The sequence below is a fragment of the Papio anubis genome, chromosome 5, assembly GCF_008728515.1.
Source record: "Papio anubis isolate 15944 chromosome 5, Panubis1.0, whole genome shotgun sequence".
Lineage (NCBI taxonomy): Eukaryota > Metazoa > Chordata > Mammalia > Primates > Cercopithecidae > Papio > Papio anubis.
Genome location: NC_044980.1, coordinates 117414290 through 117433059, shown reverse-complemented (window position 1 = coordinate 117433059; position 18770 = coordinate 117414290). Strand labels below are relative to the sequence as shown.

The 18770-nt window shown below is 40.4% G+C and overlaps 1 protein-coding gene across 5 annotated transcripts in view; it reads left to right on the top strand.

Annotated features, from left to right (window-relative positions):
* ZNF608 (zinc finger protein 608) overlaps positions 1-17057 on the top strand; it is a 135603-nt gene extending 118546 nt beyond the window's left edge. For all 5 annotated transcript variants that reach the window (XM_009208996.4, XM_009209004.4, XM_009208995.4 and 2 more), the window contains 2 exons: positions 16140-16165; positions 16829-17057. In XM_009208996.4, coding sequence (XP_009207260.1) covers positions 16140-16165; positions 16829-16893 — 91 coding nt within the window. In that variant the 3' untranslated portion in view covers positions 16894-17057. The remainder of the gene's footprint in view (positions 1-16139; positions 16166-16828) is intronic.
* Positions 17058-18770: the final 1713 nt, after the last annotated feature.

Sequence of the window (18770 nt, the reverse complement as noted above, 5' to 3'; positions counted from 1 at the left end):
AAACACAGAAATTGAAAAATTCTTCCTAATAAGGGTGGCAGGGGCCAGTGAATGAAGGCATCCTGGCCCCCGTTTAATCACTGGAGGTCACTGAACTAACTACAGGTCTGAAAGAGGAAGTAGTTCCATCTTCCTCATCACTCTCCAGAGAAGGTGGTCCAGCCACCCAACCTATCCTCCTAGACCAGACTGGAATTTTCCAGGATGGGGGAAGGGGAGTGGAATCCCTAGCCTAGTGGGGATGACCTTTCAGCGTAATAACCATGGAGAGGGAGACTGTCTCTAGCAAGGCTGCTGTACAGCTGGATGTTTTCAGCTGCCTGTAACGGAAACCATGACTGAAACTGCCACCAACTACAAGGAAATGTGTTCTTTCCCCTAACACGAAGCCAAGAGCAGGGTGATCTCCAGACATTATCCTTCATGCTGCTGACTCTGCTCTGTGATACTCTTTGCTCAGTCTTCCTGGCCTTGTCCCCTGTGTTAGGGCCAAAGGAGTTCCAGATCTCTGTCTGGAGACATCAGTGTCCAGGGGAGAGAACTGTGTCTTCCTGTGTCTCTTAGGAGGGAAGAAACCTTCCTCAGACGCCTCTGGCAGGCATCCCTCCCGTATCCTTGGCCAGAACCAGGACACATGCTCACTCCTGAAACATCACCACAAGAGAATGGGATTGCCATGAGTTCCTCAGGCTAAGACGGATGAGAATCTGCCCCTGAGTCATGTATGGGAAGAGTGGCTCATGGCTTAAGAACTAGGATTCTGTTGGAGAGAATGAAGAGGCGGATGAATATTTTGTTTTCTGAGGCATGAACCTTTCCTTGAGGCTAGTGAACCGTGGTAGATTCTCCTAGTGTCCTCTGGGTTCTCCTGAGGTGTAAGTCTGGGATGAGTGTGTATGGGAGGCAGACAGTTGTTTGCACTCCAGCAGAACTCACAGAGACCCTCCGCTATAACTGATTTTTCCTTAGAGAATCTGGTGATGAGGCAGAATTAGGATAGCGGGCACGGGGCTGCACTGAACGCACTGTTCCAAAAGAACATGAAGAGATTCAGAAACCTGCCGTCTTTCTTTTCTTTCTCTTCCATGACGCAGCTGGTAGCCTCATTTTCCTGCCCCTCTACCAACCTGAATTTGTCCCTGATTGGGTGAGTGGTGGGGAGTGACCCCCCCAGCATATCTAGTGACTGCAAACCCTTGGGGTGGGATTAATTCCTTCAAAAGAAGGAATTTTGAAAGTGGGTGAGCAGGACATGAGGCAGAATTCATTCAGGAAGTATTTCCTCAGTACCTGTGAGGGGGCTAGGGACTGGGTGCCCAGGTCCTGTGTCCTGGGGACAGGATGCCCAGGCCCTGCCTTCTCCCACTTATAGACAGAGTGGGGCAGCCCCCTCCCACCTCTGGATGAGCACATAGGTGTCTCCGTAAAGCTGAGCAAAGCTGAACTCTGCAGACCTAGTGCTGGCCAAGAAGGTCTGCCATGAAGACAAGCACTCACCGTGAGACTCTGCCTCGAAAGCTCATAAACCTGGGAGCCTGCTGTGCTCAGCCTCAGAAACCCCCAGGTGCCCATGTGTCTGCCACCGCCAGCCCCCACCATCCCCTCAGTGGTAAGATACTGGGAGGCAGACCATAAAAGGTGGATTTTATGACAACAGCTTGGTGACCAGACCGTCCCGCAGTCAGGGCTGCCTCCGCTGAGGGCGGAAGCAGGGATGACTCATGGAGAGGCCCCAGCAGACAGCCGAGGAAGCCTCTGACCCTGCAGTGCTGTGGGCTGGGTCATAACGGGACACTGGGGAGCCACAGATGTGCCCAGAGGTAGGGAGATGCTGTGAGTCACTCCACCCCTGTCAGGCACTGGCAGGGAGTTGAGGAGTCAGAAGCAGAGAGAGCCAACACCGAGCTCGCCCGGTACCTGTGAGCAGCCAGCCTCTAAATGGCTTCCAGCTTGACAGTCCTCACGCTGTGGCAGTGTAGTTTCTGGAAGCCTATGGGGCCCAGGGACATTCCTGTGACTGATTCCAGTGGATGCGGTGTGCTACGGTAGGTGAACAAGCGGCCTTCCCAGGTGAGCTAGAGGAGGGACTCCCTTGTTATCATCCGGCGGTGGAAATTGATGAATTGGTACCTAACGTGAATGTGATATCCTCCTGGGAGGCCGAGAATCTCTAATCTTGTCCCACTCCATGTCAGCAACTCCGCAGGCCTAGAAGCCTCCCTCTGAATGCTTGGCAGGGCTCCCCTGCTTTCCAGGGCCACTGTGCCTTGGACAAGGACGTTTAAGGTATAAATCACAGAAATCTATTCAAGCAAACATAAGCAAAGTAGGCAGATTTAATGTAAGAGCAGAGGGGTTCTTACAGGGGCAAGGGTGACAGCTGTGTCCAAGCTTCCTAGGGGCTGGCGCTGGGTGGGACTGAGGAGATCTAGGCACCATGGAAGCTTCTCTCTCACACACATCATGGCTTGTTTTGTCTGCTTTTTTTTTTTTTGTTACTCCTCCTCTGCCCCATTCCTGTCTCTGCACACTGGCTCTCTCTGATTCTCCAAACACATGACCTCGCCTGACTGGCAATACTGTCTGTCATCTCCCAGTTCAAATTGCAGATTCTCAAGAAAAAAGGATTGAAGTGGCCAGGCCCCAGGGCCACAGGATAGAATGAGCTTGCTGAGGGAGTGGAGGCTGGGCAGTATGGGGTGGGAACAGTTGCTAAGCTGGCTCCTACTTTTGGCTTCTTTTGACTCCCCACACCACTTTCATGTAAGCCCTTTGTCGAGGGAACATTTATGACCAGGAGCAATCAAGCAAACCAGCTTAGTTAAAAAGAAGGTTTATTGAAAGCGTATAAGAATCTGTCTCAGACTATCCAAGGATAGGAGGGAATTGGCAGGTCATAGTGATTGTTGGTGTCTAGAAAATCCCTAAATATTCCTCGAATATCACATCATCTCTTACCTCTCCTTCTCTTGGTGTCTCTGTCCCATTCTCCTGCTTCTGCTGACAGACTGTTTCTACCTCTTTGTGACTTCCCTGTTCTTGTCATTGAACGTGGCCTGGGAGTGCTATGGAGTTCACGGGGGCTCATTTCTCACCATCATTTAACTGACCTAGACTTTCAGTTTGCACTCCAAATTCCTGTGCCAAGTGCAGTGGATTTCTGTCCAAGGAATAACCAAATGTGGCTGGGCCAGATTTGGGAGAAGTGTATGGAATTATATAGGACTGTCAACACTCCTGTGACTTAGGAGATTCCAAGGATTTTAGGAGCTCTGTGCCAGCAATTGTGGGGTGGCAGACAAAGACTATATATATATGTATATATACACACACACATATGTATACACACACATACACACGCACACACTTATTTTTTATACCACAAAAATAGAAATGTCCCCCTTTTCCCTGAGTACTTCCTCTTTTGTCCTACTTTACTTTTTCCATAGTGTTTACCACCAAATGACATGTTATATATTTGTTTGTATATCTGATTATGGCCTCTCCTCTCATTAGAATGTAAACTCCATAAGACCAGGGACCTAATCATTTTTTCCTACTATTCTGTCTCCAGCACCCAGAACACTGTTTTGCCTAAAATAGGCTCTTAAATATTGTCAAATGAATGAGTGAGCAAATGTCATGGCAGGATACAGTAGAGATGCCATTGATCTGCCTCCTTTCTTTGAGAATCTCCCTCACCCACAACCTCTAGAAGGTTTTACTTTTCATAATGAACCCCTTTGGACCTTACCTGGCTTTATGCTAATGAAGTTCCCTTGGCGGGTCCTTGGGTAGCTTCAGGAAGGGGCTGGTCGTCAGAGGACCCAACCTCGTGATTAGAGGGTTGGAACTTTTTGGGGGAAGAAGGACTGGAGATTGAGTCCAGTCACCAATGGCTAGTGATTGAATCAGCCATGGCTATATAATGACGCTTCAATAAAAACTCTTCAACAACGAGGTTTAGGGAGCTGGTGAACTGGGCTGCTGAACCCATGTGCTGGGTGGTGGCATGCCTGGAGAGGGCGTGGAAGCTCTGTGCCACCCCTGTCTCCATACCTTGTCTTATATATCTCTTCTATTGGGCTGTTCTGTGTTGTATTCTTCATAGTAAAACTGAGATTGTAACTCTTTCCTGAGTTCTGTGAGCCATTTTTGCAAATTATTGAACCACAAGGGGATCATGATTTGTAGTTGGCTGGGCAGAAATGCAGGTAGTATGGGGACCCTGTTTGTGGCTGGCACCTGAAGTGAAGGAAGTCTTGTGGGACTGAATCCTTAACTCTATGGATCTGCACTCACTCCAAGTAATGTCCAAATTGAACTGGGTTGTAGGACACCCAGTTGGTGTTAGAGAATTGGAAATTGTTGTTGGGAAAATGATGTAATTTTCTGTAGAAGATTCAGGGAAGAGACATCTGAAGGCACTAAAGGAGCAAGTCATGCAGATGTCTGAGGAAATGTTTCAGGCAGGGGGAAGAGCAGGTGCAAAGGTCCTAAGGTGAGAATGTGTCTGGAGTGTTTAAGGGAAAGCATGGGAAACATTGTGGTTGGAGTACAGGTGAGGGGCAGAATGGCAGATGAGGTGTTGTGTGGATACAACCTTGAGGCTACAGTTACCTTCAGCTACACAGTCAGACACGCTATCCTGTAATTGTGGGAAAGGCAGATTTAAAATGCACAGATCAGAGTTTGCTGAAGCATTTTAAACTAAAGCATACAGTGAGAAGCAAGTTGAATAAAATGGAGAGGAGGCCAGCCATGGTGGCTCTTATGTGTAATCCCAGTAACACAAGAGGCTGAGGTGGAAGGATCACTTGAGGCCAGGAGTTCAAGACCAGCCTGGGCAATGTAATGAGACCTTGTCTCTACAAAAAAAAAAAAAAAAAAAAACAAACTAAAAAATTAGCTGAGTATGGAGGTGCATATCTGTAGTCTTAGCTACTTGGGAGGCTGAGGCAGGAGGATTGTTTCAGGCCAGGAGTTTGAGGCTGCAGTGAGCTATGATTGTACCACTATACTCCAGCCTTGGCGACAGAGTCAGACCCTGTCTCAAAAAAAAAAAAAAAAAAAAAAAAAAAAGTGCTACATTAATGCACCTAGGCTGGGGAGCACAAGCAAATGGAAGGGCCACAGGACCTGAATTTAGGGTTGCACAATGATCACATATCTTGTCGTTCTTTGTGCTGCATCGGCCTTTCCGTCTGGTAATGTGGTTATGAGGGACCAAATAGAGGACGAGGAAATTGGAAGGTGCCTGAAGTGAGCACATGCCTGCTCTATTGGAGAGTCTGGCCAAGGGCTTTAGCATTAGCCTGATGAGCAGTTAAGGGCTTTATTTGCATCTCCAGGGTAGAGGGCAGCTGAGGCCCTTCATGGGTGTCACTGAGTGGCTGAAATAAGACTTCATGGATAGTGAGTGCTTCATGACCTCATTTATATTTAGGATACAATAAATATTCAGTGCTTCACGTTTCTCATGTATATTTGGTGTATCATGAATATTTAGTACTTTTTTTTTTTTTTGAGATGGAGTCTTGCTGTGTCACCCAGGCTGGAGGGCAGTGGCGTGATCCCGGCTCACTGCAAGCTCTGCCTCCCGGGTTCACGCAATTCTCCTGCCTCAGCCTCCTGAGTAGCTGGGACTACAGGCGCCCGCCACCACGCCCGGCTAATTTTTTGTATTTTTAGTAGAGACGGGTTTCACCGTGTTAGCCAGGATGGTCTCAATCTCCTGACCTCATGATCCTCCCGCCTCGGCCTCCCAAAGTGCTGGGATTACAGGCGTGAGCCACTGCACCCAGCTATGAATATTTAGTATTTACTTGGTTCTTCCTTGCCTTCCTAACTAGGTTCAAACATATATGCTCTACTTACTTTATCCGTCTAACATATCTCCCAGGTAAATAATTTAATTATCTATGCTTAACACATCTAATGATTTGCATCAGTTTAATTTATTTCTTTGCCTTCTCTAATAGAATTGAATATTCTCAATTCAGAAAATGGTCATTGCATGAGGCCCAAGAGTTGTGTGTGTGCTTGGGTTGGGAAAGTGACATATTAACTAGGATCTTGTATACTCTTGTAAGAACTTCATTTTTACTTTAAAGGGAATGAAGGAGCTGCCTGTTTAGATGATTCTTTGTCACATGCATGGAAGATTTTAGGAAAGGTAGGAGGTAAGAAAAATTATAGAGGAAGGTGCCAGCTGCTTCTTTGAAGAGTGGTGTTTTATAAAAGCTGCTGACAATGTGAGTTATGGGTAGTTGGCGGGGGGAAGAATAATGGGTATTAATTTCACTTGTTTGCCTACCAGTCATTCCAATTTTGCAATGACGAAAAAGTGAGAAGAAAGTGTGGGATAAGGCAGCCACTCCAGGATGAAAGGAGGCACTGGGCAACAGCAGACGTGGGTCAGCCTAGAGAGCAGATCCAGCCAGTCTGGAAGAAGAATAATGGGAGAAGTTTGCAGACAGGAGGAGATAAATTAGCACCTTTAAGATCAAGGGACACAGTTGCTTTTTAACCGATTGTTCAATTTTTACAATAAACTTGACTTTCCCCCCAAGATGTCCTGTTTCAGTTAGTCCTTATCTATTTCCTTCTGCCCATTTGAATAGATTTTGAATAATATGATATTTTATACTTTGCACTATTTTCATGATTTGAGTTAGCTGGGACAGAACACCAACATGTTTCCTACTGATAGAAATGTTGAGCCAGGCGCAGTGGCTCACGCCTGTAATCTCAGCACTTTGGGAGGCCGAGGCGGGCGGATCACCTGAGGTCAGGAGTTCGAGACCAGCCTGGCCAACATGGTGAAATTCCGTCTCTACTAAAAATACAAAAATTAGCCAGGTTTGGTGGCACGCACGTGTAGTCCCAGCTACTTGGGAGGCTGAGGCAGGAGAATCACTTGAACACGGGAGGTGGAGGTTGCAGTGAGCTGAGACTGTGCCATTGCACTCCAGCCTGGGTGACAGAATGAAACTCCATCTCGAAAAAGATAATAATAATATAATAAAATAAATTATCCGGCATGGTGGCGGGTGCCTGTAATCCCAGCTACTCAGTAGGCTAAGGCAGGAGAATCCCTTGAACCCGGGAGGCGGAGGTTGCAGTGAGCCGAGGTTGTGCCATTGCATTCTAGCCTGGGGCGACAAGCGCAAAACTCCCTATCAAAAAAAAAGAAAGAAATGTTGCAGTGTTTGTTTACGAAGCAAAAGGGCATAGCAATCTTACCTGATATAAAACCCTGAAAGCCAATTTAAGCTCTACTAAAAGAGTCACTTAAAAATGTTTTTGTGCAGTATAATTGTTTTCATTTTTTTCTTTTTTCTGGATTCTTTCATTGAAAAGAAATTAAGGGGATATTCCTTTTTCATGTTCCTGTAACACAGAACTAGCAATTGCATTTTGTTTATTTGTAAATTGCAGAATATATTTATTAAAAAAAAATCATAAAGCTTATGAAATAACAAGAGTGTACTGTTAATGTTTCTGCCAGGCATGGTGGCACACACTTGTAATCCCAGCTACTCAGGAAGCTGAGGTGGGAGGATCACTTTAGCTCAAGAGTTGGAGGCTGGCTGCAGTGAGTCGTGTTCACACCACTGCGTTCCAGCCTGGGCAATAGAGTGAGAGATCCTGTCTAAGAAAACAAACTAACTAACTAACTAATAAGTAAAATTAATACATGAAAGCATAAAGGTAATTTTATCTGTATTTGTAATAAAACATTACTTGACCAGTAAATGTGGTATGTATTGCCCTAAATATACCTTGACATATTGGTTAGCCATATGGAAAAAAATTAGCCTGGAATCCTATTATATAATGCCTTACAACAAAATAAATTCCAGATGGATCAAACTTTTAGTGCAAGTATCACACTACTAGAAGAAAATGTGGATGAATTTATTTCTCTTCTTGGAATTGGAGCAGTGCTTCTGTGCATAGCATGAAATTCAACAGCCATATAGGAAAAGATAGATAATTTGATTACATTTTAAAAAATTTAAGTTGCACTTGGGGACTAACATCATAAATAAAGTCAAATAGCAAACAGGAAATGGGAAAATACTTGCAAAATATACCTCAGGCAAAGGGCCAATTTTTATACTCAAATTATTTGTAAAAAGCATTGAGCCGGCAACCTCACAGAAAAGATGAGCAAAGGGTATAAACAACATTAACAGCAAAGAAACTGTGATGGCTGAGAAAAATATGAAAAGATGGTCATTTAATGAATTAAAGGGACAACAGATTATTTTTCATCTATCAGTATGACAGAGGTTAAATGTTGGTGTGTGGGTCCAAATTCCTGCACCGTTGGTGAGAAATTTACTAGAGACAAATTTGGCACTATTTGTCAAAAATGTAAATGCACATAATAATTTCCTTTTGGGAAATAGTCCATAGCTCTTCTCCCTCAATTGCGCAAAGACACTGTACATAAATGCTCATTGCATCATTTTAAATCACTGAAAACTACCCAAATGTCCATCAGTGTGTTCTAGTAACAGCAGGGCCACAGTGTGCTGCCTTGAAAATGATGAAATAAGTCTTCATGTATTTACATGATATGGTGGCCGTCACATATTGTTAACAAGTGAATTCGCTAGATACTATGTGTAGGGTTATAGGAGTACAATCTTATTTCTGTAAAGAAAAAAAAAACAATGAATAGACGTTTATGTATGTGTATGTTTGTGTGTAGATGTGTATGTGTGTTCGTGCAGTATATTTATATATGGATAGAAATACCTGGAAAGCAAAGTATTTCAAACTGTTAGCAGAAGTGATTTATGATGAATGGGAAATGGAAAGAAGTAGCCTGGGGGGGAGGAAATATTGTTGTTAATTAATATAATTATGAACTATTTGGTTTTTTAAAATGAAGGACATAAATCACTTTAAAAATAAACTGACATTTTTTTCACCAACATGGCATGGTGTGTCTCCAAATTATCTCTATCTCTTTTGGTATCCCTACCTCTATTTAATTTATTTCTATTTAATTAATTTAATATCTATTAAATAAAGGGAGAATGTTTATTAGTTATATAATCTTTTGCAGTGATGGTAATGGCTTTGAATTATACAAAGTTTGTCTTTGGCTATTAGTGAATAATATTTTATTCTCTAGCTTAACATTATATGCATATTCTTATAGGCTTAATGAGAAAAGTACTCAAATGGAGTAGCAAATAAATAGATATCTTTATTAATAATAGGCTAAGTACCGTCTTATGGTACTTAATATCTCAGAGTTAAAAAGAGACATCTTGGAGTTAAACATATCAATTGTGAAGCTGTCTATGTAATGTTCTTTTAGCAGATGTCTTATTTCGAAGTAATGGAGAAAGTCGTATCATTTTGAGAATGAGTTGTGATGGACAGTTAGGAGCAAGTAGTGGACTCCTCTGCACTGTGAGCTGCTGCTTTGAAAAGAGCAGTTTAGATTCCTTACATGTTTAGTGAAAAATGAGTTCGGTGAGGGACTTGTGATTAGTTAATGCCCAGAGTAACAGAAAGGCTTTCTTCTACCTTCGTTGCTTTTCTACTGCTTAGTCTCTAGGGACTGGGAGTCACTGATGGTACCAGGAGCTGTAAGCAGGCTTAAGATAGCTCTTAATGTAAAACAATTGCCTTGTATTGCCATCTCATGTACTCATATATTTCTATGTCAATGGAGGTGAACCTGGATCTTTTGTATATATATGCAAGTATTTTTTATTTGCCTGAATACCTTTGCCCAACCTTTTCATCCCCAGCTTTCTGAATCATTTGTTTTTGGTGTGTTTCTTTTAGGAAGGGTAGAGATTAGTTTCTTAGTAATCCAATCAGAAACTCTTTTTTAATACTCAAGTTTAGCTCATTTTATTGATGGCTCTAAAAGATATGCTTGTCTCTGTTCTGTCATATTATTCTGTACTATATTATCTTTGTGCTAATTTTAACATTGTAATTCTTGTGATATTTGGGAAGGTTTATATTTTTGTGCAACTATTTTGCACAACTTGCTTGTATTATATAAAAACGTAATTACCCCATACAAAGACTTCTTCATCCAAAGGCTCCCTTGTACAAAGGTTCCCTTTATTTAATAATGCCCATCCTCTTTGTTCCTTACCATCATCCATGATAGGATTAGTTGATGTTCTCTTCTTTCTCTGTGTACTCTCCTTCCTCCACTTTAGCCTTATCGTTTTTGTTGTTGCCTTTATAGTGCTAATCCTTCCATCACTTGGTCAATATTAAATAACATTTCCTTGTCCTCACCTATTTTCTACCTTCTCCTCTATTTTTATTATTTTTAAGAGGTTATAAAAACATTTTCATACCTAAAACAAAATGAAACCAAACCCTCCTTATAAATGATGTGATCTTTTTGCCTAGCTGTGCAGAATATTACTTTTTTATCTTAAAATTCCCATAACTTTATTAGAAAAGTGCTCAAATGGAGTAGCAAACAAATAGATATCTTTATTAATAATAGGCTAAGTACCCTGTTATGGTACTTCATATCTGAGAGTTAAAAAGATTATGTTGCCGGGCACAGTGGCTCACGCCTGTAATCCCAGCAGTTTCAGAGGCTGAGGCAGGCAGATCACTTGGGGTCGGGAGTTCGAGATCAGCCTGACCAACATGGAGAAACCCTGTCTGTACAGAAATTACAAAATTAGCCGGGCATGGTGGCACATGCTTGTAATCCCAGCTACTGGGGAGGCTAAGGCAGGAGAATCACTTGAACCCGGGAGGTGGAGGTTGCAGTGAGCTGAGATCACGCCATTGCACTCCAGCCTGGACAACAAGAGTGAAACTCTGTCTCAAATAAACAACAACAACAAAAAAGATTATGTCTCAGGAGTTCGAGACCAGCCTAGGCAACATAGCAAGACCCCATCTATACAAAAAAAATAGCCAGGGGTAGTGACCCACGCCCATAGTTCCAGTTACTCTGGAGGCTAAAGTGGTAGAACCATTTGAGCATGGGAGGTCAAGGCTGCAACAAGCCATGATCATGCCACTGCCCTCCAGCTGGGGCAACAGAGTGAAATCTTGTCTCAAAAAATATACATACATATTTTCTTAGTTCTTCCCCCAAGCCTAAATAGAATTTCTTTCTAGCACTGTACTTCTTAAATGGGTATCTTGCATTCAGACATCTTTATGAACAAATAAAGGCCTATTTTGAATCTAAAAAAAAAAAAAAAAAAAAAGATTATGTCTCAGTATTGGTTGTTCTGTTTTGATTTCCCTAATACAAAATGTGCCTTTTGAATGTATAGATACAAATCTTTATTTATTTCAGGAAAGTTTATTTGCTGATCATTTCAGAATACTTGCTCTGTTTTACATTCCCATCTTTGGAGATTCCAATTATGTGTACATTGAATATCCTTGATTTCTAGATCAATTAGATACATTTTGTCTTTTATAACCATTATTTTCTGTACAATTTTTTAATTTTTTAAAAAATTTCTGTCTTGTTAGTTTATTGCATTTCTATCTTTAGTATTTCTTTTTGGGTTTTTTCCATTTCCCCCTTTGCTCCTTCCATTTAGAAAAATTCATTTCTGTAATTTTTTTCTTGTATTTATTTCCTAAGTTCTGTCAGTGATATTTTATACTCCCTTGGGTGCTTAGTCTTCTCTCTGTTCTTATATTTTTATTTTGTAGTCTTGCTTTATGGAGGTAATTTTTTATTACTTTAAAAAGTCACGATACTTTTTGTAATTATGAATTTTATCTACTCTATGGCAATATCTTTTTAAAGAGTGGTTTTTTTTTAACCCGTTTCTAAGTTTTACTGCTCTAAAAATGTTTTCAAAACCACATTGTACTAATTATGTTATACATGATTGGGTTACATTTTCCTCGACCACTTATTTAAAGGATGTTTTTGTTAGGAGCAGGAAATAGGGCAAGATAAAATTCCAGGCGTTGTAATGGTTCTTGTTTTTTTGCTGTCTTAGAGACATTTTGCTTCAATATGATATCTGCATGCTTGGCAGGCTCTCTTTTCCTCTCTGAACCTGATATCGTGATCGTAGCTCTGTTTCATCTCACAGCAGCCTTCTCTTTCGTTTTCACTTCTTAGTGGATGCCTCTCATTTTCAGTGCATGTATGTTTATGCTTTTTGGGATCTGCTGTGAATTTGGGCTCCTTCATCCCTTGCTGGGCTGTTCCCTGATGCTTCCAGAACATCTTCCTTTTGTACTCTGCCTAATCTCTGCTATTTGGGGCAGCAATAATAATAATAATAAAGTTTTACCAAAAAGTTGTTTCCATAGTCCTTGTTACTCAGTACAGTTTCCAGGAGAAGAGAAATTCTGGACCAAATTGTCATTTTGTTTATATCAGAAATCTTTATTCTCATACTTTAAACATTTTCACTACTATCATACAGTTTTTTTCTTTTCTTTTTTTTTTTTTTTTGAGACGGAGTCTTGCGCTGTCGCCCAGGCTGGAGTGCAGTGGCCGGATCTCAGCTCACTGCAAGCTCCGCCTCCCGGGCTCACGCCATTCTCCTGCCTCAGCCTCCCGAGTAGCTGGGACTACAGGCGCTGCCACCTCGCCCGGCTATTTTTTGTATTTCTTAGTAGAGACGGGGTTTCACCGTGTTAGCCAGGATGGTCTCGATCTCCTGACCTCGTGATCCGCCCATCTCGGCCTCCCAAAGTGCTGGGATTACAGGCTTGAGCCACCGCGCCCGGCCCATACAGTTTTTTTCATTGCACAAGGCATATATAACTAAATGAGAATGAAGGAAATAGAAGTCCCTTTGATTCTTTCTCCTAAACTCTTTAAAAAGGATCAGTTTTCACTGGTTGGTACACATCTTTCTATATATTTCTCTGTGTACATATATGAAATTGATATTATATATTTTTAAATTCATATCTTTAATCTTGTCTTTTGTTAATACTCACTTTTAGGATACTATCTCATCCTATCATTAACTTTGCTCTTACTCTATAGCTACAGAACATGATACATTTTTATAAGAATTATTGGTCTTGAAATATGACAATTCCTTCTATCTTCCAGGGCAAAGTGTTCAACAAAAGTTGGACATTATGATTGTGGTAATTTTCTCTTTTTTTTTTTCTGAGTTTTCATTTAAACCCCTCTCTTTTCTAAAATCTGAAAGCAAGAACTGAAGGCCTGCTCCCTTCTTTGTCCTACAATAAGGCTAACAATTACCTGCGTAAGAGGAATTCCTCACAAACAAAATTACTTGGGGGAAAAAAAGGCCATTGGAAGGAAAAGAAAAACCAAAAATTGTGGGACTTAGATACAAGACGGGATACTTTAAAAAGCATCTTTTACTTCAGAAAGATTTCTAGTTTCTGTGTTATTGGTTGGGCTCTAGGGATGCATGAACCCATCTGAAATAGCAAGCAACATCTTGCGTGACATAGTCACATAGGTGTTTTTCTACAGGAAAAGATCTTTAGTTTTAATTAGATCCCAAAGACACCAATGAATGAAAAGTGTAAGTAGTACTACTAAGGATACTAATAGTTTACTGTAACTTTAGTGTGGGTAGTGTTGTGGCCATTTGTTGTTGTCCCTGCCTGGTATCCATTTCCACTTTCCTTGGTAACAGTACCTCAGTGTTCCTCTGGGGGACTGCCCTCCTTCACTCTCAGTCCAGGCGAGCACATGGCTCAGGTGTGGTTGATAAGCATACTCTACCCTTCTGGCCATAATGTGTGGTTCAGGAAGTGGGCAAGTAATTCACTATTGGTCTGAGAATTTGCTGAAACTATTAGGAAAAAAGCATCTTGTTTTTATTGGAGGTGCTGAACAGATATAATATAAATCTGGGTCTGACAGGGACCTCCATGGGGTAAGAGCTTTTCTGAAAGTGAAGCTAGCAGGAAATAACATTGAGCCAAGAAATGGAAGAAGAGAGTCATGATACCTTTTTGAGCCCATAAATCTGGTAGTGTCTAACAGTCTCCTTGTGTACTTTCTAGTTACCTAAACTAATAAACACACTCTTCTTCCACTCTTTTGTTTGTTTACTTAAATGAGTTTGAGTTGGGATTTTGTCACTCAGGTGACAGAGTCCTCACTGACATCTCTGTGTGTATATATGGTTTTTTAATATATGCGGGAATAGCATCGACAATTTGGCATGCGTCTCAACATACTACGAGTTGTTTGGGAGATGTAATTTACCATTTCGCATATTTAAGTCTATTGACATAAAACACTTTTTAAGGGATTAAAAAAAAAACATTTGTTTTCCTAACCTGTAATGATAACTTATGTTTTGTCCTTGGTCTGCCTGGTTGTGCTCTTAAAAAATGCCCTTCTGCCAAAAATGACTTTCGAATTCATTCATATTCATCTGGCATTTTAAGTCGGCAGTGTGGATGGCCCCATGGTACCCTGTGACCCAAAGAAGAAAGTGGGAGAAACAAGACAAACTGGAGGACACCTGAGTGTGACTTCAGGATTTTTCTTATTTCTTTCATTTGCAATAAGCAAGGAAGAGTGCTTGTTCTATTTAACCCAATAAAGTTAGAAGAGAGAACAAAGAATCATTTTGAAAAATCTGCTGATAGTTCTAATAAAATAGGTTCTCTTATCTAAGGCTCAGTCACAACAAAGATGAAAAAATTCTTTTATGTGCTCAAGTACTTTCTCAGTTTTTGAAAAAAATCAATACCATATTCACACTAACATTTGCTTGGATAAAACATTGACTGTAGACACGTTCCTTTGAGTCCTGACGTAAAAGCACCGATCTTAATCGTCAGATGAGTTCTAATTGTCTCCACGCCCCTCTAACAGAAAGAGTAATGAAAGGACAGCTAAAAACAGAACTATATAGTTATTTTATAACTGGCACTAACAAATTTCGCCAATTACAGAGTCCATTCTGTAAGCAATGAATGTGTGGCTCCCAATTAATCTAGTGTACCTCCAGGCAAGGTCTAAATCAGCTGGATACAGCTAAAGCAATTTGCACACAGCTAAAAGCAAATTGGAAAATAAGTGTTCCACGCTGCTGCCTATCTTTCCAAGCCAAAGACACAATCAGTATTCTGGCAGCAGCCCTCTGTCATGTTATTTGCAGCTATCAATTTTAATTATAACAATTATTGATTAGTTAGGAAAGTGAATAATCTGAAGCTCAAATGAATGACTCTGCGGCTTCAGGTCTCCTTCCTGCTTCTTAAGGGCTATGATGAGTCCTACTCAAAAATCCCACCTGGATGTCTGGACTGTTCTGCCCCTACTTTTCCCACCCCTCCCCACTACACACACAGTTAGTTTTCCAAATCAGAGTCAAGACTGCTCTGACCTGAAATAAAGCTTGGCTAGCGTCTTATTTCTAATCAGAGAATTTAGAGACAAAGAGGGTTTGGAGTTCAAGAAACTATTTTTTCTCAGTTGGGTAAAGAAGGAAGAAGAGAAATTCAATAGAAAGAAAGGAAAATAGGACTATAGGTAAGAAAGAGAAGAAAAATGGTCACTAAGTTGTTACGTGAAACCAACAAGACAATGTGGTTTCATGAATGAGAAAGAAAGGCAAACTTCGGGCTTAAAAGGCCTGAAAGAATCTTTCCCTTAAGATTTAAGTGGGAGTTAAATGATGAGAACCCATATAGGCACATGGAGGGGAACAACACACACTGGGGCCTTTTGGAGGGAGGAGGTTGGAGAAAGTGATCAGGAAAAATAACTAATGGGTACTGGGCTTAGTACCTCAGTGATGAAATAATCAGTACAACAAACTCCCATGACACAAGTTTACCTATATAACAAACCTGCACTTGTAACCCTGAACTTAAAAAAAAAAAAAAAAAAAGATTATTGCTACACTGTTAAATTTGTGATCTTGAGGAAATCAAATAACATTACTAAACGTTTATCTCCTAGTCTGTAAAATAAGGGCATGAATAACACGATGAGAATAATACTTTCTTTATTAGTCAGCTTTATTTTTTAGGTGGAGAAGATTGGGAGTGGGGAGGCAATTAAATGATACACTCTATTTGAAAGGCTTCTACTAGATGGTTATGAATGTTATGCTAAGCTCTCCCAAACAAGATCTATCCTATTTGTTGAACTAACCACATTCTCCTCTAAGTCAATTTTCTTTTGTCAGATTCGGTCTGAAGGAACCCCAGAGAGGTAAGCAGATATAGATATGATAAATACGAACATAAATAAATTTATGCCTCACTTTATCAAATACATGCAGCTAGCAAATTTGGCTATAAAGTGAATTTCTGCAAAGCAAATCCCACTTCTCTATTGATGTCTATTATGAACTCAGATATACATCCATGGGTAAGAATTTCTCCAAGATACTAAGTCAAAAATTGTTATAGGACAGCAGTAGATACTTTGAAGTATATTCAGAATTTTGAAATATTTAGTATGATGTTCCCAACTCTGGGATTCATCTGGAACCTATCTGTGTCAGAAAAGATTGGTTAAGGCCTAAGACAGATCAGCAGCTCTTGGAATTAAGCTCCCCTTCTCCTTTCGTTTAAGCACTTAAAGTCCATAGAAAGTAGATGAATTCTGTGCTTTATCACTTCTTAATCTAAGTGCTCAGCATATTGGGCTTATTAATAGAAGGCTGGATAGAGGTGGACCACATTAGATGGTTCAGTTTGAATGTGGTAACTGCAGTTCAAGGGGCTGAAGGTCTTCTGTTACATTCTAGAGCAGGATGTAATCTAAGAACTAAAGCAAGATCAGAGCCTTGTTATTCTTAGCCAGTCTTACAGAAGAGAGGTTAAAACCTCAAATAATTAATACTCAATTTCTATTTGTTTCTTCTTGTAGAAAAAATCATACATTTGGAGAAGCATGCTTATAGGACTCAAACCTCATGGAGTCAACCAGTTTGAAGAACATCATTTTTTTTTCTATAGGTTTCTTAAAAATGATTTCAAATTGTGTCGGGGGTACAATCTACTTCTTTAATTTAAGGAAAGACATGGCTTACTTTGTTAGTTTGCTCTGTATCAGAGAATATGACTTAAAAAAAATAATAAAAGATCATATAGCTGGGTGTGGTGGCTCAAGCCTGTAATCCCAGGTACTCTGGAGGTTGAGATAGGAGGATAGCTTGAGCCCAGGAGTTGGAGGCTGCAGTGAGCTATGATCATGCCACTGCACTCCAACAAGAGTGAGACCTTGTCACTAAAAAAAAATACAAAATAAAAATGATCATATAATTGCTAGAAAGTCTGTCACCATATTTGGTGGTAATCTATTTATTACTTTAGTAAAAATTTTAATTAAATACCAAAGTAAATAAAGATCTGCAATGGTGACACAAATAGGAATTCTTAACTTTTCCAGAGTCTTATGCAACATTAGTTGTACTGGAAATATTTTAGAGTACTACATTGTTTTCTAAAGGACCCCATGGCATTTTTGCTTTGTTTTAACATATCTTTTAAAGCAAACAGGATTGTATTTCAATATTTAGCGCTTAAAATTCTTTAATGGTTCACATTTCAATGAATTGAAATTATTTCTATGAATAGAACAGGCATAAAACTTCCTTATTTGATAGAAAGTACTTAGCAAAGGCAGTATATGGGTCACAAATGTCCTTGGGTTCCTGCTACATTTAAAACTCACGTGACTTTCATCCTTGAAAGTGGAGTGATTTGGTGGAATCAATCAAAAAATATCTGTATTACAACTCAAAGTATGAAATAGAACATAATGCATATTAAAGAAGCATGAGATTTGGTATAAAAAATTTGGTTAGACTCTAAATCTGTGCCCTCTGATTCTATGTTCATAGGCAAGTTATTTAACCTCCATAAGACCAATGATCTCTCCTATAAAATGGAGATAAAAGAAAATGTTTATTAAAGAGAATTAGATAAAATAATTAATTTAAAGTGCCTAACAGTTGCTCAATAAACATTATTTTCTCCTTCCTATTCCTTTTTCTATCTCAACATAACATCAAGAGGTGCACAAGGGGCCCAGTACCATGGCTCATGTCTTTCCTAGCCCTTGGGCAGGCTGAGGCAGGAGGATTACTTGAGGCCAGGAGTTTGAGAACAGCCTGGGTGACATAGCAAGACCCCACCTCTACAAAAAAAATTTAAAATTATCTGGGTGTAGTGACACGTGACTGTGGTTCCATCCACCTACGAGGCTGAGGTGGGATGACCACCTGAGCCCAGAGGATTGAAGCTGCAGTGAGTTATGATCACGCCACTTTGCTCCAGCCTGGCTGACAGAGCGAGACCCTGTCTCGAACAAACAAGCAAAAGGTGTATGAAGGAGTTGAAATCTCTCAACTGCTAAATGGAATATATTTACAAACTTCTGATTTCTCTACTCAAAATCAGTCAAGAAATAATAGAAAATTAAGCGGGATAATTTCTTTGTCAAAAAAAAAAAAATCAAAATCTCAATTGCAAGATTGTCTTATCTAACCAAACACCTTTGAAATCCTAAGTTTTGGCCCCTATACTTTCAGCAATATTTTACAGAATCCTAGGATCTTGATGTTAGAAGAGCTTCTAAGGATCATCTGGTCTAATGGCCCACCTGTTGTTCTAATCCCCTCTTTCTTATGCTTTGGTCTTATCTGAACTAAAAGAGAAAACAGATTGGGGGAGCCATTGACTTGAATTTCATCTGTGAAGCAAACTGGTGGGGTACAAGGCAACTGACCTCATGAAATATGTTTCTTCTGGAATGGACTTGATCTACCAGCATTTGAGGTTCCTTGGGAAGTTAAGGAAGTACTCCT